Here is a 26,754-nt window from a genome sequence, read left to right on the forward strand (position 1 = left end):
GATCCGCACACTTTGCCTCCTCCCTCAGCGTTAATGCTCACGCTGCCGCAACTTCCTGCGACGAGCGATGTTCTTCTGGCTGCGGTCGACGCCTTGTCCGCCGCGCAACTTGCTGTTGCTAATCGAAATTATTCTTTAGTCAATAGGTCACGATCGCTTTATGGGACCGCATTGTCGAAAATGATGACCACCATCCAATATCCAAATCGCGCACTAGAAGACGAAACGCTGCTAGCAACCTACCTGCTCACTTTGTATGAAGTGAGTTAGTCAGCCCGCAAATTGAACACTCCGGTATCTAATTCAGCACAGGTCTTCGTAGGCATTACCAGCGGTCATGGCTTTTTCTACCACGTGCAAGGCCTGCTGCATCTATTGAAGCAACGCGGACCAGAGTCCTTCGGCAACCGACTCAATATGCAGATTTTCCACGCGATACGGTACAACTCTGTATGCAGCCCTTGCGCTCATAGCAAAAACCAACGTTAACCAGTGTTATCCAGTTAAGCATCGGCTACCACGTGCGAAAAGGCTCAATGCTCGACACAGATGAATGGATGGCCGTGACCGCAAAAGTCGCAAAAGTCGATCCCTACGTCGCACTGATAGACATCTGCATCCGGATACCGCGCCTCTTGGAGCGAACCGACAAGCTCGCAGCTGGCGACCAAGAAGCCGCAGACAAGCTCATCGAAGATTCTCTAGCACTCGCCAACCAGGCCAAGCAGTGGTTTGCCAATTTCGAGAAGCACGGCCCTAGGTACACATCCGTCGATGTCGACGAGTTCGCGGGCTTCCAGGACATATGTCCCGACCGGACCTTCGACACAGCGTACAATTTCTACGCATTTGGCGCTGGAATTTGCTACATGATCTACTGGATGTCCCTCCTCATTCTGCAATCTAACACCTTCAAGCTTCTACGTCAGCACCGCGCGCTTCTCCCAAAAGACATGTATCTATGGGATCGCGAAATGGGTAGCTACGCGGACAGCAGCTGTCGCTGCGTGCCGTACAATTGTCGCACGGATGTCGGGTATGTGGGGCGGTTTGGCAGCTTGACGCCGCTGGTGGTAGCAAGGAAGTACTTTGAGGCGAAGAAGATGGAAAAGGAGATTGGGTGGTGTGAGAAGGTATATCAAAATGCGAGGATTCCGGGGTTGTATAGTACGCCGATGCCGATGGAGCCATTGAAGAGTATGCAGAGATTGGTGCAGCATAGTGATCGGTATATATAGGTTTGGCCGAATGAATACATAAGATCTTGACTTTGCGAGTGCTGTTGACTGCCTACGTCGATATTGAACTTTATGGTGTCGTGTCGTCCACTCCATTAACAAACACCTGTATAGCACCAACAATAAATGCTCGTTGTCTTGACACACATCATACGCCACGGTCGTCTGTCACCAATACCCAGGACTATATGTCATGCTTCGTATCGATGTCAGTATCCAGGTCAAAACGCGTTCATGTGTTCCGCATACACTTGCGTCACAGGAGTCACCTCTAAACGTACATGATGCGAAACTCAACAACTCATCCCACTACGGATCACGAATTCATTGGTAGCATGGGTGAAAGTACAAACGGGTTCATGGGCTATATCACAGTTTCTCATACTGATTAGCTGGGCTGCGTATTCTCTAGGCAGACGACATTACTCTCTATAAGCACTCCATCGAGAAGACTTTTTAGGATATTCCAGAATAACGCAAGATGCCCGATAATCGCATGCGAATCACCCGTCTCGGGAACCTTAAGCCTGAAGGTGCCTTCAACAACGGTATCGAAGTCTGGCAGGAAGACAATAGTCAAGGCAAGCTTCTGATCAGAAAAGCTTTCCGTCGATGCGATATTCCTGACCATGCTCTCCGCGAGATCAATGTTCTACGTCAGCTTGCTCGCTGCCGCTACACCGTCCGCATGTACAGCTCGCACGTCAGCCAAACCAGCGGCGAGATTTTCATGGAATGCTGCGGCAATGGTACGATAAAGGCACTGATCAGAGAGCATATGCAACGAGGGCGACTCATACCAGAGTCCTTTATTTGGCACGTCTTCCACTCACTTGTACAGGCCGTGCATTACATGCAATACGGACCCGGCGGTAACACTCCGTGGAACTGGATATACCACCGTGACCTGCACCCTGGCAATATCTTCATTACGGGTAGTAGACAAAGAGGGCTCCATGTTGTGCTCGGAGACTTTGGCTCCGCGGTGAGTAGCCGCTGGCGGGACGGATTCCGGGTGAACATGCAGGCGCGGGATTTCGGGATCCCGGAGACGTACATGAATGCCTCTTCCGATATCTATCAGATCGGCCTTGTTGTGGTCGCGATGTGCCACTTAACATTTCAACCTCTCACTATTGTGAGGCCGGCAAGAGGCGTCAGAGCGACACACGTGGCTGGTGGACAGTACAGTATGGCGTTGAGCCGTCATTTGGAGCGCTGCTTGCGTACAAATCCGCATGAGAGGCCTGGTGTAAGGGATCTCAGGAGAGACTTACAGAGAGAGGCGCATGTCCGAGCAAGCTCGCTCGATCCTCGTTCCATACTGATTTTCCCAACGTTGAGGGTTTATGAACGGTAGGTCCAGTGGTGGTGACAAATGGGAATCTTGGCGATAGTGCTTCAGTTCGAATCAATAGACTGTTTCCATTCATAAATGGCTCGCTATTGCATTAACATAGTAGCGGTCCATGATATGTCTGCTCTCTCTTATAGTCTCTTCCATGATACTTTCCACCGGCTGGACCGCGCGGAGCAGACCAATCCCTGTCCCGGCATAAATCACCATCCTCCCGTGAGGACCCCAAGCGCTATCCCCACACTCCAACTCTTCTTTATACAGCTTCACGTTCTCCACATCTAGCATGCCCGCCTCTTCGTCTTCATGTCCTTTATTCCTAATCGCTCGTCCATCATACGAAGTTGGCCAATCATGGTTCTCCTTGAGGCGGTCACACAACGTAGACCTCATCGTTGTCACTCCGCCATCGCTTGTCTTAACCAGCTCCCGCTTCCATCCATCCGCAATTCCAGCCTCTTCAGCCACGAGGAACCTCGTGCCCATGACAGCTCCGTCAGCACCAAGTGCCAATGCAGCAACCACACCACGCGCGTCTGATATGCCACCAGCTGCAAGTACCGGAATGTGAGCTTTCCCCATGGCCGAGAGTCTGTCTTTGACCTCTGGTACTAACGAGATTATGCTTGCAGATTGGCGTTGACCATGTCCTCCAGCATCCGCACCCTGCATGACGAGAAAGTCAGGCTCGGCGAGTGCTACACTTCGCTCTGCTTCCGCCACGCTTCCAACCTGTACGCAAATCCGGGTCAACCCATCCGTTACATCGCGAATTTTCGTAGCCCAGACACGCAGATCCTCTTCTAACTTTGGTGCGAAAAGCCACACTACTGCTGGTTTGTGCATTGAGAGCGCCCCTGATAAGGCATTGAGGTTGGAGTTGAAGAGCTGGAACCCAACTCCAATGGGCAAGGTGTCCGATCGTGCCTCAAACTTTTTGCTTTGATGGTCTGGTAGAAGGCGTTTTGACTCATCGAGCATCTTGTTGAGGTTTGCAGGATCTGTGCCACCGGCTATGAAGCCTAGACCTCCTGCGCAACTTAGATTGACTGCGAGGCGAGGGGTGGATGCACCGAGCATTGGTGCAGATACAACGAAGGGTGCCTTGATCCATGGGAAGAACGATTTGAATGCGTTCGCCATAATATCGGAAATTGTTTGGAAAGTCGCACACAAATCCAATACAATGTGGATACTGCAACAACTGCGGAGCAGCGGGTATATGTCGGTGGAGAAGGATGCACAGCCGAAGCATTTGTCAATCGCAGAGCGCTAGTCCTCCGCAAAGAGCCGCCATATCCGCAGAGCGTCATGAGCGCAAGTAGCACAACATTGTCTAACAAAAATTTTGACTTTCAGGATATCATAAATGAATCTGAATTGTGCCCCAAGATTGGATACGGTTTTCAAAATACAGCAAATCTTGACCCTTGCGGACAGTCTTTTCTAGTCGCCATGCAAGACTCCTCCGCCAAAAACATCTCCCTAGATCCGAAAGATCAATGGCTACGTATGGGCAATGGCCGACCCTTCCCAGGAATGATCGAAGATCATCAGGCCTACGTGGTGGTATTTGACGGACCAGATGACCCCTGGCATCCCATGAGCTGGACATTGAGCAAGAAGTAAGAGCACCCAGGGTTTTACTGAAAGCACGGTCGCTAATAAAACTGAACAGATGCTGGGTAGCTGCAATAGTATGCTACAGCACCCTCGTTGCCACGTTCGACAGCGCCTTATTCTCCCCAGCCGCCGTTCAGGCAAGTCAAGACCTCGCCGTAGGTCACGAAGTCGGCGCACTGGCGACGTGCCTATATGTGCTGGGCTTTTCCTTCGGGCCCTTACTCTGGGGTCCCGGATGCGAACTCAAGGGGCGCCGGATGCCGCTCATTGTGGGTTCATTGGGATGCGCGTTGTTCACACTGGCAAGCGCTACCGCCAAAGACATCCAGACATTGATTATTTGCCGCTTCTTCGCAGGAGTGTTCGGATCCAGCCCACTTTGTGTTGTTCCCGGAGTCCTCTCGGATATATTCGACGACTACCAGCGAGGACCTTCAATCGCGATATATGCCCTGACTGTATTTGCGGGCCCTTTGGCGGCGCCTTCCATTGGTGGGTTCATCACGGACAGCTATCTCCGGTGGCGGTGGACGCTGTACCTGCCTGCCATCATGGGATTCTTTGCAGTAGGTCTGCTTGTGCTCTTCTTGGAAGAAACCCATGCTGGCAGTGTTTTAAGCACCAAAGCCGCTCGCATTCGCCAGGAGACTGGTAATTGGAGCATTCATGCCGACCACGCAAGAATCGAGGTCGATATGGACGACCTCGCTCGGCGGTACCTCATCCGACCATTACGCATGTTAGCTACGGAGCCAATCGTGCTGTTCGTGTCCGTCTACATGTCCTTCATTTACGGATTGACATACGGCCTAGTGGGAGCATATCCATACGTGTTTCAGCACACATATGGTATGAACAAGGGGATAGCTGCTTTGCCGCTTATTGCAGTAATCCTCGGTCTTTGTCTGGCGGTTTGCTTCATCATCTGGCAGCAACTCCGGAGCCAGAAGACATCGTTGCTGGGCGATGCAGCCTCCGAACCAGAAGTTCGTTTGCTTCCCGTGATTGTGGGAGCTTTCGTATTTCCTTTTGGGCTGTTCTGGTACGTATGGTGAGTAAAGCTAAGTTCGTTCGTCACTCTGACTTTTGTCGTAGGTTCGCCTGGACAGCCTTTACACCGTCAGTGCATTGGGTGGCACCCACAGCATCAGGAGTGCTTACTGGATTCGGCCTTCTGTGTATATTCATGCCTTGTTTCAATTATCTGGTAGAAGCTTATCTGCCATTGTGAGTCTATTCTACGATACTGTACTCTTGATGGCGACTGACTCGACCAAGAGCGGCTTCAACCGTGGCTGCGAACGTGATCCTTCGTTCAGCGATCGCTGCCGGGTTTCCCTTGTTCTCTGTCCAGATGTTCCAGAACCTTGAAATACAATGGGCAGGCACACTTCTAGGCTGCCTCGCTTTAGTCATGGTCCCCATTCCCTTGGTATTCCGAGCTTACGGTGCTCGATTTCGATGGAAAAGCAAGCTTCTGACTCAAGGCCAGGCCAGTATGTAATACGAAGCCGACGCGTATAACTGACGGCGTTCCAGAAGCGCCCGATTATCGTTCGACTGCTATTCTGCACTAGGCCGCCTGGAATGTCACTCCGAGCTCGCCCGCGTCGTTGGGCTCAATCATGATTGGTTCAGCACACGCCTCGCGCGGATCTCGCGCACCGGAGCACCGCCCTTCGGCTCCACACAAGGGACGTCGGATATCATCAACGTCCGATCCTGTAGCAGCTGGGTCAATCATAAGTAGGGGAAATGCACCACAAAACCTCATTCGAGTACATCCTACGCACACTCTTCACGTCAATCTCACTTTTCCTCGAGCCGAACAGAGTCTCAGATCCGAATCACATCCCATGGCGTTACCCATGCGACCTAGAACTGTTATCGCAGGTCTCACGGCTGGTAGCATCGGCGCTGGCCTCCTGCTTTCAAGACTAGGTCGGGATGTAGATGCTGATGCGAATGCCGCCCAGAAAGTGTTCGGACGCGGACCAGCATTTGTATCATTGCCGCTAGAGAGCGAGCAGCAAGTTAATCATGACACAAAACGATTACGATTCTCGCTCCCGAACTCGACCGATGTCAGCGGCCTCTCGCTCACTTGTACGCCGTCTCTCATTATCTGATTGCCATTGTTGACTTTACCATAGCTGCGGTACTCACAATGTCCTGGCCGGAAGGCAGGTGGACTCCTGTCGCGAGACCGTACACGCCGATATCTCAAATCGGTAATATTCCTGGCTTTCTAGTGACGTGCAGGTGCTGATGATACTCAAGATGAACCCGGTGTCCTCGAGTTGTTGGTCAAGCACTACCCTGACGGAAAGCAAAGCACACACCTGCACTCCCTCAAGCCTGGCGACAGATTGCTTTTTGCTGCCGCCTTGCGCGGCCACCAATGGGTGCCCAATAGCGTTCCACATGTGACCCTTATAGCCGGTGGTGCCGGCATAACACCCATCTTCCAGCTGGCACAAGGCATCTTATCAAATCCAAATGATCAAACAGCGGTAACCATCGTTTACGGAGTCAACACCAATGAAGATTGCCATCTAACGAAGGAATTACAAAAGTTTAAAAGCGACTTCAAGGATCGATTCAACATTGTGTACACAGTTAGCCGACCGGACGAGAACACAACCTTGCGGAAGGGCCGCGTGACGAGAGAGCTGCTAGAAGAAGTGGCTCCACCGCCCAAGAACAGCGAGAACAAGGTGTTTGTATGTGGCCCACCGGCTATGGAATCAAGTCTGGTCGGTTCGCGTAAAGAAAAGGGGATTTTGGAGCAGCTTGGGTATCGGAAGGACCAGATACACACGTTTTGAGCGCGTCGCGAATGTGTAATGTACTCTTTTCATAACCTTCTGGTTCTAGCGGTCCGCGTGGGAAGACGAGACGATATTGTGAATTGAGCGAAACATCTTGGCGCCCCTTTTTTGGTAACGCATATTTGAGACTGGGATTTATGAAGCACATTCGTGTACATTGTATTAAAATGGGCTATAGCCGCCTTCCGCTCTGTATTTTAAGGATCTTTCAACATGAGAAACTTCAACCCGTTCCATTGACGAAATTTGCGATCTCCATATCCGTGAAGAATTCGCTGAACCACGGGACTTCAGCAAAATTCTGAGCTTGATCGAAGGAGAATTGGCCAGGTGTATCATTCCCTGTTGGAGCACCGATAGGGTAGAGTTTCAACATCTCCGATTGTCTCACAACATTCGCTTCCCGGCGCTTTTGGTGCATTGAAATGAGTGCGCGGGCTGCATTGTACGCGTCCTGGGTAGCTTTTGTCTGGTGGGTATCGCTCACAGTTGAGAGACATGACATCGTGGGTCCCAACAAAGAAAATGATTTGGTGGTGTCAATGGCGAGGAGCGTGCAAACAGACTGGAATGGGACGTTCGCCATGTGATGCCAAGGGCTTCCCGCTTCTAGCAACGTGTGCACTGCTTGTATTGCTTTCTCGATGAGCTGCACAATCTTATCCAGAATATCATCTTGAACAAGCCACCTTAGCGTATACAGTCGTCGGAACAGGCACAGCGTCAAATTACATTGAGCCAGGATTGAGGGAGGCTTAGTATGGACCCGATCCAGCACTTCTGATATGGCTTTTATAAGTTCTGGGCCGCTTATGGTCTTGGTTGGGTCCAGATTCTCTGTGTAAAACAGAAGTCCAAGAAGCTCAGTCGTATAATCGTTCGGTCGTGGGGATGCAGGAACGGTAGACATGTTTTGTAACGTAACACGAGTCCGTCCAAGATCGAAGGACAGCCAGACGTTCAGATGGCGAGCCACGCCCAGAATTCTCCGATTCATATCTGGTGTGGAGGGTCGGCCAGCACGACGGAAAGTAGCATCTGTGCCGATCTCACAATGCAAGCCTGCAGCGTCTATGAAATGTAGAGCTATGCAACTTGCCATCCAGGTCTCCTCGGGCCTTCCCGTGAGTCGTAAGTAGACTGTACGGAGGACCCAGGCGGTGGCGGTATCATAGGTGATATCTTCAGCAGCCAAATCAAGCAGGAGCTTTGCCAGAATGAAAAGACTCGTTTCTGTCTGTAAGTCTTGTAGATTCGAGAAAGCACAGCCCAAGGCCGCAATACCACAGACCACCGCTTCAGGAATTGAGAGATTGCTTCCGGGAACCCATAGCTGTTGTACTGTCTGATCCACTAGCTCTCGGTCGATGAATCCGTAGCATGGGTCGATCTTGTCAAAGTAGACAGCAACGAGATCTTGCATGTCCGACTGCGTCACGATATCTGTGACGCTCCGCAACGGCATGTTTGTAGAGACCTGACGCTGGCCGAGGAAGACGTTCCAGCCCAACATCTGGGACGGTGGGGCATTGCTCGGATCAACAGTGATAGCGAAGGTACGCACAAAGGCAGATCCCGAGTTGCTTTCGAGTGATTGCGCAAATGGTGTTGGCGCCAAAGTCGGGGCTGGTGTCTGGTCTAGAGTAGTCCCACTATTTTCCTGCGGACTTGAAGAGAATGGCTGGGAGGGTAATGTGCTCCCGTTCTCGCGCCTTCGCTTGCGTGGATGCGAGCGGTATGAGCACTCGTACCCAAAGTTTCGACATAGCTCGCACGGGTGATCCCCATCGCATTTCCGCTTACGCTCGCGACATGGCTCGCATGCAATCCGTGAGCGTTGCCGTGGCTGCCGTGACCTTGCATCGCTGATTTCGCTCATGACTTGAGCCGACGATATTGAGTGTTGGTCGCCAGTATCACGGAAATGGCGGATCTTGCGGCTAGACACGGAAGCTGGAACGCTAAAACGGCACGTGACTGTCTAACCGGGCGCATCTTTGTCTTCTCCGTTGTAAAGGTCCGTCATACTTGCGGAGCTCTCTCAAGGAACTTGCCCGAGTCGGTTGAGAGAACCATATCCATAGTCCCAACAATTATTCGAACGATCGCACTTCTGCGTGCTAAGGCTAAATCTGATGTGACATACCCAGACACTACAGCTCACACGGTCAGGGGCGTGACTGCCTATAACTCGCACAAATTTCCTAGATTTTGGTCAAGCCCCAACATAACAAGGAGAGGCTGCATAACTCCATGGTATGACTCCATGATACAGCCTGGCGACAGCTTGAAGATCGTGCAAAGATAGGCTAGCCCACAGTCGGCTCACACAACTCCAAGCGACCTACAGCGCATCGACCTACCAATGCAATGCTGACCAGTTTCAGGACAAGACTACATAGGTACTTACGTCACATCTTGAACTGACTAGATCAAAACTTACTGCAAGCCTTTGAAAAAAACACCATCGCTAGACTTGACTGGGTGCAGATTCTTGTGCCCGCGATGCGCTGACGGGAAGATGCACTGCAAGGCTGCGTTCAAGCTTACTGCTTGCGAAACTCAATCAGGCCCCGACATGCACTAGCTGCGGCTGCCTTGATATCAGGCGTGCCAACAGCCACACCCAAAGACTATTTAGCATCAGTCCGAAACACCCGTCTCTCTCTTGTGGAAAAGGTGATACTGGAACTGAGGCTCAACAACCCCACAGCACCACCAAATTACAGCGCTGGCTCTGCTATAAGTCTTCATTAATAGGTAGGTCTGCAGGCCAAGGTAGTACACTGCATCTTTATTCATTAAACGAAATAGACATTCTGTTCCTCTGGTGCAAATAGGCTATACCCGGAGATCGCTTCCCCACAAAAAATATTTCAATATGGCCCGTCTACCTACAGCAAAAGAACTTGACCTCTTCGACATGGATGTCCCCGAGGTCATGGCCGTTTCCTGCATGCCGCCGGCTCAGGAGCACATGGAAGATCCTTTCTGGTATGATACCGGTGGGAGAAATCCATTCCATCGCAAACGTGTACACAAGATGTTAGCTGGTGAGGACCGCAAGACCAAGCTCAGCGAGATAGTCGAGGAGTTCCCTCGATATGGACCCAAAATGTATGAGTGGGCAGTCGAACAGAATGATCCCAGTCTGCTCAAAGAACTGTTCCAACTGAATGTATCTATGGAAATCAAGGATGCGAAGCAAAAGAACACCGATAAGGACGAGGACGATATGGATGTGGCTGAGGATGACCACTTTTACCCTCAGGTCGACATGCAGCCTGATTTGCAGATTGCGGCGTTCGATGGCAAACTAGAATGCGTTAAAGTATTCATCGAGTTTGGTCATGCAGACATCAATGCTAAAGACGACAAAGATACGACGCCCCTCACGAATGCCCTCGTATCCGGTCATGAAGAAGTGGTCGATTGGCTTCTGGAACATGGCGCTGATATCACATCCGAAGCAGAGAAGCTTAATGATATACAAGCCGCGCTTCGATCCGGAAGAATCGCCTTGGTGAACAAGGTGCTCGAGCACCCACAATCTTTGGAACGAAAGTTGCGTATCAAGACCTCTCACTTGTTCTATGCTGCGACAGCGGGGGAGGACTCGCGAGAAGTAGTCCAGTTCGTGCTTCAGAGTGACTGCTTTGGCTCACCAGTCACTCGATGCCATAAAGACGCGATCATGCAAAGCCTAAGTGCTGCTGTGTCACTTGCATCAATTGAGTCTGTACGGCTCATGCTTCCATTCTTGACGGAGCAGAAAGATGACGGTTCTTTTGAATACGTCGAGTTGCCTGAAGAGAATCAAATCGCCATTTTTATCGCATCGGAGGATGCTATGGAGAAGCGGGATATTCCGGAACTGTTCCAACTCATCTGGGAGACCTTCCTGTGCGGTCCGAACGAACATCAAGGCACCCACAACCAACCAGTCGTCACCAAGGAGGACAGATTGCATCGACGTCTCATCTCGGCTTGTGCAGAAGGCTGTGTAGAAACGTGCAGGCTCCTCGTTGACCAGTACGGTGCGGGCGTAAACCACGTAAGCTACAAAATTTTCAGCACGCCATTAGGACGAGCTGCTGGATCGCCCGCCAATTCTCTCGAGAGGCGATTGCCTGTAGCAAGATATCTTCTTGAGGAGAAACATGCGAACATTCATTTAGCCAATGGAGAATTTGCAAACGGTGCTACCCCCCTTGCATTAGTGCTCAAGTGTGGAGGGCGAGAGGATCAGGAGGAGATGATCAAGCTGCTGCTGAAAAATGGTGGACCTTTAGAGGAGATTGGTGGTGATGTGTTGAGAACAATTGAAGAGGCCGAAGCCGAAGCGAAAGTAAAGCTTTGTCTTTTGTTGCATGAGGGGCCTAGAGATCCCGTAAAGCTCGTGACTTGCGATAGTGCAGGAAGTCGGCAAGTACAAGTCGGAGTGGATGCCACCAAGGAAGAGTGGGAGTCATGGCTTGGATCCATACAGATCAGAAAGTCCGACGAGGTTCTTGCTGTGGAAGATCCGAAAGGGCGTCCATTAGCACGAGATAATAGCTAATTGAGGTTACCGCAAAGGTTGAATACTTTAGAATGATAGGATAGCACTGCCCCACCGTGTGAGAAAACTGTGACCCTGCATAAACGCCTCAGTGGAACCTTGTTATTTTAGACCAAGGCAATATCCTTCCATATGCATACAATAGTCTTTAAAATAGCACCATCTTAAGATCAATGTTTTTAGGGTGCGGCTTATGCCAATCAAATGGCTCTATGATAGCCCTTCGTCCTAACTCTTGGTGTCTCGATTACAATGAATCCGCCACAGAACAACCATATCTCCATTGTGAACTGCAGACTGTCCACCCAGCCACCGCCTAATCGCCTATATTGAAGCTCAACCAGCTATCATCACACGTCGAGAGTTTGCTTGCCACTGTCACACAGTCAATTCGCTCCCTTACCCCTCTCGCATCCTCAACACGAGATGAAGACTTACAAGGAAAATCCACAGGCGCTACCGGAGGCCAGGGGTTCGGCGGATGGTCCGGCCACGGTAAACTCTCATTCGTCTTGCATTGCGGATACAAGATCCGCTCGAACAGTGCGACGCAGGCATCCTCAGTCCACGGATTGAGGCCAGCGCACTTGTTGCCTACGCGAAGGGTAGCCGTGTAGCCTGGGACTTTTCCTAGCATTTTATATCAGTGTGACTTGGCGCGGAGAGGAGGGAACGAGCGAGGGGGAGATACCAGTGACAGTGGCCGGCGAGGGCGTCGTGCCGGGCGTACAAGACATCGCCGCACACGCGTTTTCGATTGCGGTGTGTGCTAGATTCTTGTCGGCGAAGGCATTGCGGCAGGTGATTTGGGCGCTGTTCCAACACTCGTCTTGGGCCCCCACGGTGACGAGAGTGATGGCTACGACCAGAAAGCGAAGGAGAGGGGAGAGGCGCATTGTTGATCTGAGAAGAATATGAATATGGAATAATTGCAATGACAGATAGATGATGCGATGTGTCGCAGATTGGCCTGTGTCGATCGATGCGGAGGAAGAGTAGGGTATGATGAGATTTTATATGGTGAACAAGTTTGCATACGGACATCAGCCTTCGACTAGCGCTTGCGCCCATTATAAGGGGAGAGACGCAAGGCAAGCTGATCAGGATATCAAGGAGGCGTTTGTATCTAACTAAATGAGTGTCAGAGCCGATGGTGGTACGAACCATGATGCTCATAAAGGCCTTTGGGAAATTTGACGCGTGGGTCTTGTGCGACCCGAACGTGCGAACGATTTCAGATTTCCCATGGTTATCAGCCAACCGGAGCCTGGCAGCGGCATTTCATTGATGAGACAAATTGCGGGCTTGGGAGAAGCGTAGAGGTATTGGTGGGTTGAGAAGTGGCACCAGTGGAGTCAATCGTGAGCTGACGATGATTGATGCCTTAGGTATCGTACGTAACTCGATGGGCCAATTTCCAAGGTGATAGACAACATAATGACCTAGGCTTTGCCTGTACCAACGGTAACTATTAGCTTGACCAACAAAGCCAAGACATTGAAGCCCTCAGGCATGTATCAACGAAAGCGTGCCAAAGGCTGCAAGATTGGATGTAGAAGATAATCGATAGGCTGCGAACGAAAACGGCTTCTGCGTCGCACTATGGCTGCAAAGCATCTGTCTTCGTGAACCATGTGGCATTTTTGTCATCGGGCCTTACGATCTAGATTGCAATCGAGAGCACAGATTCAGTATCTTCCGGAACGACCGGAGTAATCGATATCGGCGCTTCAGGTATGGATGCTATAGCCTACCATCCGATTCAAGGTATGATTCCTTCGTTTGTATTCCAACGACAATCTCGTACTGAAGAAGCGCCCGCCTGCGCTTCGCTTGTAATCGACCATCTCATTCATCCTCTGTCTCGCTCCAGAATAACCATTCTTTCCAACTTCATTTCTTGATCTTCTCAAGCGTAATCCTCGTCCCCTCAACAATCAACCCATGTTCAACCTCATGTATCCTGTTTTCTAAATCATCCAAACTCTCCCCATCCCTCAACTCCACCTCCTTCGTGACGATCGCCTCCCCTGCATCCACCTCCGCAATGACCTCATGAATCATGACTCCCGTCCTCTTCAATCCCTCCTTCCTTCCCGCCTCCCACGCCCGTTCAATCGCTCCAGCACCCGCAAACTCCCCCGGCAGCGCAGGATGTAGGTTTATCACTTTGATTCCCGCAGCCGCGATGGGGTTGAGGAAGTCGGGCGTCAGAATGTGCATCCAGCCCGCACAGACGATAACGCTGGGTTGTGGCTCGAGTTTCAATATTAGGTCTGCGAGCGAGGCATCGTATTCGGTGCGGGCAGCGGCGGTGCCTTCCTCGGTTTGGGGGTGTTTCCGCTTGAAGGGGACGAGGTTGTGGTAGGAGGTGGGTATGGAGGCTTTGGCGGCGCGTTCGAGACCGTAGGCGGCTTTGCGACTATCCCACGCGTATTAGCTCTTGTTGTTATATGCTGAGTGTGGTGCGGTACTTTGATATAACGTGGGTTATGCGCGTGTTTGGGAGTGCGGACGACAAGCAGGCGTCAATGAGGGCTTGAAGGTTGGATCCGTTGCCGGATATGAGGACGACGAGGTTATGTTGTAATTGCGACATAATAGCTGTAAGGAGCGTACGTGTTTACTATGTGAATTGAAGTAGCGGAGGTGCGATGTCGCTCCGCAACCTGATGCGGGACCAAAGTTTTGCGTGGGGTGCTGCGTTATCGATAGAGGGGTACGAGTACTGGAACTTTGGAAGTCAAGTGCAAGAGGTTTCCCTTGCTTCAAACTGTGCAGGAAGGCATCGACACTTTTCTATGAAACAGAAGTTCAAGGCAAAGCCTCTGATACTGCCTTAAAACGCATGTGGTATCCGTATCAATCGTCACGTTAACAACGCAGCTTTCCAAAACCCATCGCCTCGACTGTAAGAGACGCCTTGAACGCCGCCCTAAGTCTTTCAGACCCTCGCTTTCTTAGAAGTCGCACTTTCATTATCCATATCCTCCCATTCATCATCTTCATCGTCTTCGATGACCATCCTCTTCCGCTTCGACCTGGAGCCTGACCCGACCTGCACCTCTCCATTTCTCCACTTAGCTCTCGTCTCCAGGCCCTGCAATCGCTCTTCATACTCCGCTTGCTGATTATTCACAGCATTCTCGATCATCTCTACCTTCTGCGCGGTCGTGAGAGCTTCTTCTCCTTCCTCCATATTTTCCAAAGAATCGCGGTTTTGACGGTGTATCCTATCTTTCAGGGCTAGTCGCCAGAAGTAGTATCGACGGTCGTTCTCATTCGAAGACCTATCTTTGCGGATGATGCGATTTTTATTTCTGTTGGCGGGCGGTATGGTTGATAGAAGGTGAAGTTCAAGCATGCGGTTAAATTGACGGGACACTATCTTTGTTTCACGCTGCAGCTGGCTAAGATCGACACCGTTACCTAGTATTTCGGCGCGAGGAATCGGGACTCCTTTTGCAAGTTTCTCCTTTGGTATGGTCGCAGGTATGGTCAGCGATTGGAAAGATGGTAAGGTGCGGAGGTACACAATGTCACTATAGTCGCGCATAGCGTCAAAGGCTTCGCTTGGGTCTTCGACAGGGATCTCGTAAATGTATGGTCTCTTGACGAGTTCCCCGAATATTGCCTCGTACAGTATTGCTCCGAGAGACTGGCCTTGGTACGGCGGTAGTATAAGGAACTGCGAGATGCGTTCGCGCGAAGGCTGTTTTAGGGGGTCGATGGTCTCGTTTATGCGGAAAGTATCAGGATCCTGTGTAAGTCTCGGAGGGCTCCATTTGCCAGCATGGCCATTTGTGCTAGCGGGAGGCGAAGGGAGTGACCTGGTAGCGCGCATAATCTCGAAGGTAGGAAGCAGCCAGAAGCGGTATGTGGTGGAAAAGCCGGCAAGTGTGTAGGGTGAGGTTTCCTCATCAATCGGCGTGACTTCATACAGTAGGTATAGAGACCACCTCTCAAGCGACCATTCTGCATCCAGCTCGGGCAGAGATGCACCTTCTATGTAGAGCATTGGCAATATTTGCATGTTCTCCCACAGCCTTTTCGCATTGGGGTCCGTGAAACTTGCGACCCATATCTCGAATTGTTTGCCGTGATGCGCGAAGCTGTGCAGCTGTTTGCCGGGCGGTCTCCAGTCTTTCGATGTGGGGTCCGTTTGCGCTGAGTCGGCCGGGGCATCGGCGGGATTGAAGACAGCTGTTGCTTGTCAGTAAGAGCACGCGTTTCTAATGACCGCGAGGGAGGACCTACAGGCAGGTAGGTATTCTTCGAACACGGTCTCCAGATCGACCTTCAGGTGTTTCTCAGAGTACACCTCATCTGGCAGCTCCACTTTCTCCTCAAAGCCCACCTGCAGCGATGGCTTCATGTCATTTGCGCGAAAGCTTAGTTGTATGCTGGGCTCCTTGTGACCAATGATCTCCTGCTCCTCACCGAAGAAAGGGTACGTCCAGGCGGGGTTGAACGATTCGCTGAATATAGGCTCGGGTGCCGCATCCTTGGAGGGTCGGGTGAGATTGAGCTCGAAGCACTCGTTCGCGCTGGTGATGTCTTGGAGAGGTCAGCGCAGTCCGTTGTCGCAAGATATTCGGGAACTCACAGTCTTCCAGATTGACGTTCATGATGTGCGACAACGGAGGAGGCTGCTCTCACACTAGCTGCGCTCAGGAAGACGACGTCGCCGCGTTGAGAGGAAGTAGACAGGAGCTGGTCGCAAGTAAAATCGCGAGGCGCGTTGGAAAGCTCAAGCTCGGCGCGACGCGTTCTAGCGCCGTTCGCTCAGCCTTACGGCAGTGGATCCGAAACAAGCGAGGAGAACCCTGGAGGATGCCCCGGTACAGTCAACTGCTCCTTCGCTGCCTTTCCGCTCATCGAGCCTCAGCCCCTTCCCGAGCAGCCACCCACGCATCTTGCGACAGGGCCGCAAGTAATGACAACGACATTTCCCCAATATTGCCCAGTCTTTCTTCTCTGTCTTGCACGTTCGCTCTCGTCTGAGACAGCCCGACACGGGTCAGCCGCCAGCCATGTGGGACGGTCTGTTTATGCTGCTCGCCCTGAGCGCCATCATGGGAATTGCGTGAGTACGGTACATTCATATATCCTCATACAAATATTGACTGCGGCAGCTCCTTTCTGGCCGGCATACTACCGCTCTCCTTTAACCTGTCTCCGCGCCAGATCCGCACCGTTTCGTTGCTCGGCACCGGCGTTCTCGTAGGCGCATCGCTCATTGTTATTATACCAGAGGGCGTCGAGACAATGTACGGTGCCGCCATTAAGACCCACGCCCATGACGTACCGCACCCGCAGCCCAAGATCCCTTCTGGACATACCCAACAAAAAGGAGCTGTCAACCCTACCGAGTTCGTGCCGGATCATGTCAGAGCGGAAGCACTGCGAACAGATTTTACAAAGACTGGTGCCATCAAAGCCCCTGGCGCGGCCAGTATTATCGTGAAGAGGACGCCGGACACGCCTCCGGACAGCTACAAGCAGCGCGCTTCAGATAAGAAAACCATGGAGCAGAAGGGCAAGGCGGAGGAGGAGCACGCACAACCCCAGAAGGGCGGCGATGACGACTCGACCGAAGGCCACAAGGAGGGACATACGCGCGTACATGGGCCCGAAGAGGGCGAGCAAGAGACGACGCCAGTATCAGCAGACATGGAAGGGCCTCACGGTTACATTGGCGTTGCGCTGATACTCGGATTCATTCTCATGTTTGTTGTGGATCACCTTCCAGAAGCGCTCTCGAACGCAAAGTCGCAATACCAGTCGCTGCACATATCGCTATCAAATCTTCATCGAGGACCACACAATTCGTCTTCGATGAGTTTGAACGCACTGACTCCAGGTTCTCCACCACCAGAGCCGCTTACACCTCTTCCGCCGCATGTATCGAAGCCTCCACGCTCATCGGCGACTACCATCGGACTGGTGATCCATTCGTGCGCTGATGGTATCGCATTGGGGGGCGTCTTCGACCGCTCCTTCTACTTCGCTATCCCTCGTCATCTTCTTCGCTATCATGCTACACAAAGCTCCCGCTGCATTTGGTCTCACTTCTGTATTACTGAAGCAGGGCTTTTCGAAGCGAAGAATACGGACACACCTCGCCATGTTTAGCCTAGCAGCACCCGCAGGTGCAGTGTTAACCTGGTCCATTGTGCACCTACTCGGCCGCGGGCGACTGGGCGGCGATGACGGTCTGGCATGGACGACTGGATGGGTATTGTTGTTCTCCGGTGGAACATTTTTGTGAGTATCGTGCCGTATCTGTATAGGCTCGAGAATGCTGACCACAATAGGTACGTGGCCATGCACTCTATGACCGAAGCCACAAATTCCCACGAAGAGCCTGTCATCAACGGCTACATCGACCACCACACCTCGCCCTCGAACGGTCTCTCCAAGTCCGATATAGCCATCGTTTTGTCCGGTATGCTCGTACCGCTCTTCACTCAGGTCGGACACCACCATTAGAGCAGCATTTCTTCGGCGTTGGCTTTTGCGTCATTTGGAAAAGGGAAAATGGATTAATGACTGAGCGGTGTTCAGGATGATACCAAATATTGTAGAACACCTTTTGACATGCTCATGTTTGTATAGGTGGGGAATGGATCTATTTGGAGGCATGGTGTAGATATGTACAATAAGTATCATAATGGTGCGCTTACCTGTGAATTGATGAATTCCCTGCCCAGTTTTATTGTGGAACAGAAAGAAGATGAATCGCCTTAGCCCTAGTAGAGGACAATAGCTCACGACAAACGCAGAGAATTCGGAGCCATTCGCTCTTCCGTACGAGCTATCATCGCAAAATAACGCAAGTTGCCGATTTTCCATGGAGACAAAGCCAGAAATTGATGTTCGTACGAGTTCACTGGGCGGAAGCGCGCCCTGCCTTCCTGGTTCTCCGCTGCTGACGTGCCATTGTCAGCGGTACTAGCGCGTCCATTAAGCGGACGACGTCATCACGACGGATGGGTGCGGGGAGCTTCCCATGCGCTACCAAGCTTGCGATAAATACCATACAGCCTCAAACTTGTGTATGTTCACCTCGATATTCTCGTTCGGCGGTTCTACGACTTCTCCTGACCTCAATTGATACCCCAGTCAACTCGACATCAGGAAGCAGAGCTCCAAGACAGACAACAGGGCACGCGACACGCGACGCGATAGCTATCGGATAAGAGCTGCGCTCTAGAAGTCACGAAAAACTCGCGATTGAAACATAGCAGCAATGGCGAGCACAAGTGGAAAGGCCGAGAGAGGCGCGCAGAGGAAGATTGAACTGTTCTCTGGATCGTATTTCGCTGCTTGCACAATGGGCGGTATTATTGGTATGATAAGATAAATTGTCCGCGGATGTTCTTTGTGCTAACAACCACAGCTTGTGGTCCTACACATACCATGGTCACACCTCTAGATCTTGTATGTTGCTGTTTCTTCGTAAAAGCCGGAACTGGGGGGCCTGGACTGGCGTTTCGAGAGCGTGTGTGCTAATGAGCGCACCCTAGGTTAAATGTCGTCGGCAAGTTGACGACAAACTCTATAAATCTAACACACAAGCTTGGCGGATGATTTACTCTAAAGAGGGTCTCCGCGGTGTCTTCTTTGGCTGGACACCCACTTTCGTCGGCTACTCGCTTCAGGGCGCCGGAAAGTACGGCTTCTACGAGGTCTTCAAGTACCTATACGGTGACAAGCTTGCGCCGAATGCCAATAAAACAGTGGTCTACCTCGCTGCCTCCGCCTCCGCCGAGTTTTTGGCCGATATCGCGCTGTGCCCGCTCGAAGCCATCAAGGTCCGCATGCAGACTACGCTGCCGCCGTTTGCGCATAGCTTGAGGGAAGGCTGGGGCAAGGTGGTAAGCCAGGAGGGCGTTGCTGGGCTGTACAAGGGATTATACCCTTTGTGGGGACGGCAGATCCCATATACCATGGTGAAGTTTACCACGTTTGAGAAGACGGTGGAGCAGATCTACAAGTATCTCGGAAAGCCAAAGGAGTCATACAATTCCTTGCAGCAGACTGGTGTCTCGTTCTTGGGCGGCTACATCGCCGGTATTGGATGTGCGGTTATCTCGCATCCTGCAGGTATGTCCTCCCACGTTGACTAAAATTGGTGCGGAATAGGCTAACACGCTATAGATGTCATGGTTTCGAAGCTAAACTCTGACCGCAAAGCTGGTGAAGGCGCTGGTCAGGCGATGACCAGAATTTACGGAAAGATTGGTTTCGCCGGTCTTTGGAACGGTCTGCCTGTTCGTATCTTCATGATTGGTACTTTGACGGCATTCCAGTGGCTCATTTACGATTCGTTCAAGGTTTACCTCGGCGTAAGTTCTTCATCTGCGAAGCTCACAGTGTACGACCTAACGAACAATTGCAGTTGCCCACAACTGGTGGCCACTAGACAAGGCCAGGAAACTTGCTCTTCAATGTTTAGATAACTAGCATGGTGCTAGTAGGACGAGACAGGTATATTCGGATTTCAGCAAAGCATAAGGGAGGACTCTTGTGCCAGGCGCCCGGAGTTTGCACTGTGAAATGGCTCTGGGAGGTTATGTTGATCGTAATCATTATTAAATCTATCTAACTATCGATCCATTCTATCCACACCACCTTCCCACTACACTTATGCGTCCTCAAGGCAGTACCCCAAGCTCGCCCAATACCTCTCTTAAACCTAAACCCACCCAATCCTTCACTGGCCCCTCTTCGCTCAACCAGACAGACCCCAACATCCCCGCCGTGGCCGCACTAGCCCTCGTACCCTCAACACCAGACGTCCGCCTAGGAATCACGACCAACCAATCTTCCCACATGAAGAGGCCATGCGGGCAGACTATCGAAGTCTTCGGTAAGCCCAGCGCCTCTTTTGCCTGCTCAATCAACCCCAGATAGACAACCACCACCTGCGTTCCCGTCATAGCCCCAAACCCCTTCTCAAAACAATGCGCGAAGAACTGAAACGGCACCGTTTCCCTCAGCTCCTCTGTAATGAAATTCTTAAAAGCAGGTGGCGGGCCACGTAGGCCTTGAAGATGCTTATGCACCCTACTACACCCTGCCTCTTTTCCGCCGTTGAATATAACGTATAGCTCAGAGCCGATGCCAGGGATCGAAAGCATGTCCAGCGCAGCTTGAAAATCTGCGGCGTCTAGGAGTTCGGATTGCCGGCGGTAGGAATCTAGTGTCAGGAGAAGGAATTGGGGCCGGTCGACGCAGAACATGTTGAATGCAAGGTCGTGGGTGCCGTTTAGCTGAGAAAGCTTCATCCGGGGATCAGGGCAGTAAAGGTCGCTGCCTGGGCCCCATTGCTGGAGGTTGGCGTAAGTAGAATCTAGTTTGGCACCAATGGTGTTTGGTTTGCGGGAAAAGGCAGGACAGATGCGAAATTCGAGCTTTAGTGGATTTAGTCTGGTGGTTGGAAAGGGAATTGAAGCAATTTACGGGGTAGCCGCCGGTATCGTGCTTGATAGTGTGGTAGGTGCCAAACGAGATGTTGCCTGTTGCAACTAGGTCGTCGAATGTGGAGAGTATGTCTTCTTGGGAGGGGATTGTTGAGGGGGTGGTCATCTTCTAGGCGTCGATGTGTTGTTGGGGATTCCTTAAACTACCAGTATGATAAGTTCTCTCCCGTCATTTTTTCTTCCTGAAGTACAAAGAGAGATCGTGGTATGTCTCAATCTTGGTAATTTTCAAAGGGTCGAGATCTTGTGAGGCGGTGTTTTAGGCTAGCCGACGTGAGCTAGCCTGTTTTTGTAAGCCTTACACCAATTTACACCGCTCACCTTGATACTCATTGATTCAGACCTCTATACCATATGCACCTTGTTCGCTTGACTTGCCACTGTCCGAAGCAAAATTGTATGCGAGTACTAGAGTCAATTCCGAAATTCATGCATCCTAAGGGGACTTTGACTGTCAAATACGGCGTCAGCACAAGGAACATAAAATCGTTAGAGATTGTGCTGAGACCAAAGTTGTTTCTTGACAATTGGCCTCCACAGTCGTTGCAGATGCCATGTTGACGAACGCACCAATAGTACAAGAATGCGCTGAGCGCCGTGGTGTCCGAGGAGGAAGACGCACTTTCCCACAACAGGACAACACACTAGGCCTGAATAGCAACTCACCTAGGCTCTCCACTTCCGCGTGATCCCACATCTCGTTTCCATCTTTCGAAATCCATGGAGCGCGCATCTTCCAAAGAACAATCTCCCGGTATTATCAAGAAGAGGAAAATACCACCATCCAATAGCTGGGTAGCCCATAAAGCAGAATTCCAACGCAAGCGCTCAGCCACTGCTTGCCACCTTTGTCGCACTCGCAAGACAAAATGTGATAACAACCGTCCGATTTGCTCGAAATGTGGCGAGCTTGGCGCAGAATGTGTCTACCAGGACCAGGCAGCTACTGAACCGTATGTGCGTCCTCATTCCATTGTCGCTATTGCAAACCTTAACCTCAATTCAGCCCCCCAAGTCACATTCTCCGACGTCTGGAGCATCTAATCAGATTGGTTGAATCGGGAGTGCCCAACAACAGCTATGATCAACCAATGGACGATGCCTCTGTTGCCCCTCTGCCATCTCTCGATGGTTCCAATGGGGATGCGCAAGATCCTCTCCTTCACAATCCGGTCATTGGGCGGACTTCTACGCCTGATAGCTCGACACAATTACCCCAAGTTCCTCGACACGAATACTTCGGCTCGAGCGAAGATGTGCTGGCGTGGCCGATCTTCGCAGGTAAATACGACCGCCGTTGGATTGAGGCATTGATATTTGACCCTACACTACCTAGCGATGACTTGTCTGGAACGCCTACTTCACCTAGAGTCAACGACGACTCACTCCGAAACACCTTCGAGGATCCTCGGCAAGCCTCGCAATGCAGTCCTGCCATACGCGAAGAAGACGTACCACATCTTGTTGAAGCTTTCCTTCTGAACGTTCACGTCAAGAACCCTATATTCGATCCAAACTACCTGCGAAGCATGGCTAAAGCTGTGGTCGACCGTGGGTTTGATTGGGAAGCATCTAGCTGTCTGGTTCTTACTGTTTGCGCGCTTGCTGCGATATCCTCCACCTTTGCCTGTCGCCCTATACGTGAGAACAACGCATCATCAGACAATCCGATCCTTTCGGAAAGCAGCTTATCCACCACTACGGGATACCACACGGCAGAAGCATATTACACTGCCTCGCGCAAACGAATCGGTCTACTCAAAGATACGCTGCTTGCCACTGAATGTCATTTCATGTCTGGTGTGTACGAGATGTACTCCCTGCGACCTCTCCAGGCCGCCATTTCATTCAACCGGGCATGTGTAACGTTTCAAACATTGACCTGGATGCGTACCGAATACTACATCACCGAAAGCCAGCTTGGTAAAGCCAGGGCAAGTCGGTTGTACTGGTCGTGCTTAAAATCAGAACACGAGGTATCTATCGAGATACGGTTCCCTTCCTCAGGCTTGACGAAATTAAATTACACAAGTGCCTTTCCGCCGCCACCTTCGGCAACTAGCACAGAGGAATGGTACCGCATGTATACCGAGGTAGAGGCGGAGTCTCCACAGTCGATGCATTCGGCATGGACACAGAACGAGTTCGAACGCGGGTGGTACTACTATCTGGCAGATATTGCAGCTCGAAGGCTTTTACAACGCGTCATTGAACTGTTTTACAAAAGGAATGAAGTTGCGTGGCTTGAGTTCACGTTCTCCGCCCTCGTTCATACAGTCGAAGAGCTGGACAGACAGCTCGTAGAATGGTAAGTTTGGTCCCAGAAACGGTCGTTCTCCTCAAATCCCTGCTAAATTTGATACAGGCACCGTGCTCTACCCAGCGTGATCTCCTTCGACATTGGCAGTACCGCCGCCGATGATGAACTTGCGTTTCACCTCCAGGCCCGAGTTTTGGAGATCAAAGAGCGCATTTATCGCCCCTTCTTGTACAGAATGATATACCAGAAGAGCGTTTATGATCGTTCCGAGGAAAGCGCCCTCCAGCCGTCGGTTGCATTGCATGCAATGACCTGCTCGAAGCTGATTCAGCAGTGGAACATACGCCATCGCCATCACGGCACGTGGCTGATGTCACGACAAAGCTTCGCGTGTGCTCTTCTCCTGCTTGCAGGGCGACGGGCAGACATTGAAGTGCTTTCTGAAGAGCAATGTAGTGAAAGCGTGCAAGCGTCGATAGCTACTTTGAGATTTTGGGAGAACGAGGCACCTGATCTCAAAGCATCCCGTCAGATTCTAGAGGACATCCATGGACAACTGCAAATACCGATTTCATGCCGTTGATAGATTCAGAGACAACGCGACGACGACAAATGCGAAGAAAGTACTCGTTTTTTGTGGTGGTTCACATACGCTCAATACTTGGAGTCGCGTGCAATGCGACGGAACCACATAGCGTGTTTTGGGAAAGATACTTGTTCCCTGCTGTGGCATCGAATCGAGGGTCATTTCGTATGCGTCAGCGGCAACAAGCCATCGATAGCGCCGCGGACGTCGAATGATACCCCCGCGAGAGACGTTATTCCACCAGAGGGGCTGGTACTTTGTCCGAATAGCCCCGTCCAATCAGCTCTGCCCCATGTGCAGTAGCTCGGCACGTGAGGCGGATGGAAAAGTTAGCGTGGACGCCGGTCACAGTGAGCAACCTTCCCGCAGCACGCCCTCAGAGTCTCCGAACAGCCCCGGCCAATGGAGACCAGTAGAAAATATCTGGCTTTCGAGACCGTACGTCTTGCACATCGCCAAGCCATTTCAAGAGCTGTGCCAAACCAGCTTGGCTGAATTAAGATGCGAAGGTCACGGCTGGGAACCCCGCAGCTAACAGGGAGACTGTTATGCGGGGACCCATCTCCACACTGCGCTTGCTCCCAGAGCCGCAGGAAACATGATGGCGCTAGGTCATGACCCATTGTCGAAGCTTATAAGGACACCATCGCCTGCATGGCTCTGTGCTACCACCTCTTTCGCAGGGGACGATCGTCTTCCCATCTCGTCTTTGATACCACCAGAGACCTCGGTCCTAGCTCATCATGGACAAGATTCACAAGCTTAATGTGGTGCATCGCTTGGAAAAGCGAGCATTGCTCATTGCGTAGGATTGCCTTTGTCAACGCTTTGTACAATCGCTGACGAGACATGCTAGCATTAATTGCGTCGCCGGTCTTTCCATCCTGTTCTTTGGGTACGATCAGGGAATGATGGGTGAGACATCTTCACATAACCACGTCGGCGAGTATAGCTAAGTCTGAGCATCAGGTGGCGTCAATACCGCCTACGATTACTACACACGCATGGGCTTCGGCCACAAGGGAGAAGACGGCGGTGTAGTCGTTACTAACGACATTCTGCAAGGCGGTATCGTCTCTGTTTACTACCTGGGTACGCTCGTGGGTGCTCTCGGCGGCGGCTGGTTCGGAGACCGCTTTGGGCGTATAAAAGCCGTCTTCGTAGGAGCAGCCATCGCAGTTGTTGGCGCAGCACTTCAGACCTCTGCCATGGACCACCAATGGATGATCTGCGCACGGCTCGTCAATGGCTGGGGGACTGGAATTCTGAACGCGATCATCCCTGTGTGGGCGACCGAGACCGCCGAGCATACGTCGCGTGGCCAGTTCGTTGCTATCGAGTTTACACTCAACATCTTTGGTATGTCTCTTCACATGTCCTTGCCATCGCTTCTGGGAATGTCCAATTAATTCCGGTCCAGGTGTTGTATTGGCCTATTGGATCGAATATGGATGCTCATTCTACGGCGACGGAACTTCGTCCTTCATCTGGCGCTTCCCCATCGCTTTCCAGATCCCCATGCTTCTCGCGCTTATGGGCTTGGTCATCTTCTTCCCCGAGAGTCCCCGATGGCTAGTCAAAGTTGGTCGTGAAGACGAAGCACGTTATATCCTCGGGAGGCTCCGTGGAAACACTGGAGCAGACAAAGAGAAGGCAGAAGCCGAATTCCAGGACATTGTGACCTCCTGCGAAATCGAACGCTCCGGACGCAAGGGGCCTCAGTCATACATCCACATGCTGTTCGGCATCGGCTCGGGAAAGCTTCATACGGGAAGACGTGTGCAGTTGGTGATCTGGCTTCAGATCCTACAGGAGTGGGTAGGAATCGCGGGAGTTACAATATATGCTCCGACCATCTTTGGCATCGCCGGCATGTCCCCTTCCAAGCGCCAATGGATCGCGGGTCTCAACAACATCTTCTACATGTTCAGCACGCTGATATGTGTATTCACGCTTGACAAGATTGGACGACGCTGGACACTTTACTGGGGCGCAGTAGGACAAGGCATTGCTATGGCACTCGCTGGCGGCTTCTCATACCTGGGCCAACAGGGCACCCTAGAAGGCAACCTCAGCAAGGCTTCGGCGTACGGAGACGCTGCTGTATCCATGGTCTTCATCTTCACGTTCGTCTTTGGTGCGACTTGGCTGACAGTCCCATGGCTCTACCCAGCCGAGATCTTCCCACTCGAAGTGCGCGCGAAAGGAAATGCTTGGGGCGTTGTGGGCTGGTCCATTGGCAACGGATGGCTTACGCTTCTGTGCCCCATCATGTTTAAGGCGCTCAACGAGAAGACCCTTTACATTTTTGCGGCTTGCAATGCGCTTACCATTCCTATTGTGTGGGCCCTGTATCCCGAGACGAACCAGCGAACCCTTGAGGAGATCGACTTGCTCTTCGCCGCCGACAGTATCTGGAACTGGGAGGCGGAGAAGAACTTCGCGAGGCTGCAGGAGCAGATGGGTGTGGGCATGTCCTCGGGTGCTGATGAAGAGACACCGCATAGTCGAAAGGGTAGCGTCGTTCGTGGGATGAGCCTGCATTATGAGGCGAAGCCGCAGGAGAAATAGTCGGTAAATGAGGCCGTGGAAGGTCTTCCAGATGTTTCGAAGCACTGAAGATTCTAGTCAGCAAGTCTAAAAGTACAATGGTTCATTCGGATGTAGGGAATACATCCCAGTCTGCGTAGCAATCTTTGCAATCACTCTGCTCATTTGAGTTCTGTGTTGGCTTCAGGTAAACTTTTGTTCCCTGCAAACGAGCGTCTTGGAGGCCCTTTGTAGAATCAGTCTTTGATCGAACAGCATTC

The 26,754-nt window shown here is 51.6% G+C and overlaps 11 protein-coding genes across 11 annotated transcripts; 7 read left to right on the top strand and 4 right to left on the bottom strand.

Annotated features, from left to right (window-relative positions):
* Positions 1 to 180: 180 nt before the first annotated feature.
* On the top strand, positions 181 to 1,698 carry N0V89_003806 (uncharacterized protein; the record flags this gene model as incomplete). Its single annotated transcript, XM_056212603.1, has 4 exons — positions 181 to 261; positions 313 to 450; positions 504 to 1,133; positions 1,651 to 1,698. 4 exons carry the CDS (start codon positions 181 to 183, stop codon positions 1,696 to 1,698), a joined length of 897 nt encoding a protein of 298 aa, XP_056072911.1.
* Positions 1,699 to 2,667: 969 nt separating this feature from the next.
* N0V89_003807 (uncharacterized protein) lies at positions 2,668 to 3,675 on the bottom strand (the record flags this gene model as incomplete). The annotated part of the gene is made up of 1 exon (XM_056212604.1): positions 2,668 to 3,675. The coding sequence occupies one exon, from the start codon at positions 3,673 to 3,675 to the stop codon at positions 2,668 to 2,670; it is 1,008 nt and encodes a 335-aa protein (XP_056072912.1).
* A 375-nt stretch (positions 3,676 to 4,050) lies between these two features.
* On the top strand, positions 4,051 to 7,046 carry N0V89_003808 (uncharacterized protein; the record flags this gene model as incomplete). The annotated part of the gene is made up of 3 exons (XM_056212605.1): positions 4,051 to 4,220; positions 4,304 to 5,208; positions 6,481 to 7,046. The coding sequence occupies 3 exons, from the start codon at positions 4,051 to 4,053 to the stop codon at positions 7,044 to 7,046; spliced, it is 1,641 nt and encodes a 546-aa protein (XP_056072913.1).
* A 226-nt stretch (positions 7,047 to 7,272) lies between these two features.
* Positions 7,273 to 8,928, bottom strand: N0V89_003809 (uncharacterized protein; the record flags this gene model as incomplete). Its single annotated transcript, XM_056212606.1, has 1 exon — positions 7,273 to 8,928. The coding sequence occupies one exon, from the start codon at positions 8,926 to 8,928 to the stop codon at positions 7,273 to 7,275; it is 1,656 nt and encodes a 551-aa protein (XP_056072914.1).
* A 1,002-nt stretch (positions 8,929 to 9,930) lies between these two features.
* N0V89_003810 (uncharacterized protein) lies at positions 9,931 to 11,610 on the top strand (the record flags this gene model as incomplete). The annotated part of the gene is made up of 1 exon (XM_056212607.1): positions 9,931 to 11,610. One exon carries the CDS (start codon positions 9,931 to 9,933, stop codon positions 11,608 to 11,610), a length of 1,680 nt encoding a protein of 559 aa, XP_056072915.1.
* Positions 11,611 to 13,503: 1,893 nt separating this feature from the next.
* On the bottom strand, positions 13,504 to 14,209 carry ade5 (Bifunctional purine biosynthetic protein ADE5,7; the record flags this gene model as incomplete). Its single annotated transcript, XM_056212608.1, has 2 exons — positions 13,504 to 14,032; positions 14,085 to 14,209. 2 exons carry the CDS (start codon positions 14,207 to 14,209, stop codon positions 13,504 to 13,506), a joined length of 654 nt encoding a protein of 217 aa, XP_056072916.1.
* A 345-nt stretch (positions 14,210 to 14,554) lies between these two features.
* On the bottom strand, positions 14,555 to 16,238 carry HAT1 (histone acetyltransferase 1; the record flags this gene model as incomplete). The annotated part of the gene is made up of 3 exons (XM_056212609.1): positions 14,555 to 15,813; positions 15,868 to 16,167; positions 16,217 to 16,238. The coding sequence occupies 3 exons, from the start codon at positions 16,236 to 16,238 to the stop codon at positions 14,555 to 14,557; spliced, it is 1,581 nt and encodes a 526-aa protein (XP_056072917.1).
* A 405-nt stretch (positions 16,239 to 16,643) lies between these two features.
* Positions 16,644 to 18,102, top strand: N0V89_003813 (uncharacterized protein; the record flags this gene model as incomplete). The annotated part of the gene is made up of 3 exons (XM_056212610.1): positions 16,644 to 16,696; positions 16,746 to 17,567; positions 17,928 to 18,102. 3 exons carry the CDS (start codon positions 16,644 to 16,646, stop codon positions 18,100 to 18,102), a joined length of 1,050 nt encoding a protein of 349 aa, XP_056072918.1.
* Positions 18,103 to 18,862: 760 nt separating this feature from the next.
* PIC2_1 (Cu/Pi carrier) lies at positions 18,863 to 20,038 on the top strand (the record flags this gene model as incomplete). The annotated part of the gene is made up of 5 exons (XM_056212611.1): positions 18,863 to 18,962; positions 19,013 to 19,053; positions 19,140 to 19,719; positions 19,774 to 19,961; positions 20,015 to 20,038. 5 exons carry the CDS (start codon positions 18,863 to 18,865, stop codon positions 20,036 to 20,038), a joined length of 933 nt encoding a protein of 310 aa, XP_056072919.1.
* Positions 20,039 to 22,189: 2,151 nt separating this feature from the next.
* ZCF27_2 (Zcf27p) lies at positions 22,190 to 23,410 on the top strand (the record flags this gene model as incomplete). Its single annotated transcript, XM_056212612.1, has 1 exon — positions 22,190 to 23,410. One exon carries the CDS (start codon positions 22,190 to 22,192, stop codon positions 23,408 to 23,410), a length of 1,221 nt encoding a protein of 406 aa, XP_056072920.1.
* Positions 23,411 to 24,855: 1,445 nt separating this feature from the next.
* N0V89_003816 (uncharacterized protein) lies at positions 24,856 to 26,515 on the top strand (the record flags this gene model as incomplete). The annotated part of the gene is made up of 3 exons (XM_056212613.1): positions 24,856 to 24,859; positions 24,914 to 25,303; positions 25,365 to 26,515. 3 exons carry the CDS (start codon positions 24,856 to 24,858, stop codon positions 26,513 to 26,515), a joined length of 1,545 nt encoding a protein of 514 aa, XP_056072921.1.
* Positions 26,516 to 26,754: the final 239 nt, after the last annotated feature.

The sequence above is a fragment of the Didymosphaeria variabile genome (genome assembly GCF_027946475.1).
Source record: "Didymosphaeria variabile strain IMI 356815 chromosome Unknown scaffold_3, whole genome shotgun sequence".
In the NCBI taxonomy this organism is placed as follows: domain Eukaryota; kingdom Fungi; phylum Ascomycota; class Dothideomycetes; order Pleosporales; family Didymosphaeriaceae; genus Didymosphaeria; species Didymosphaeria variabile.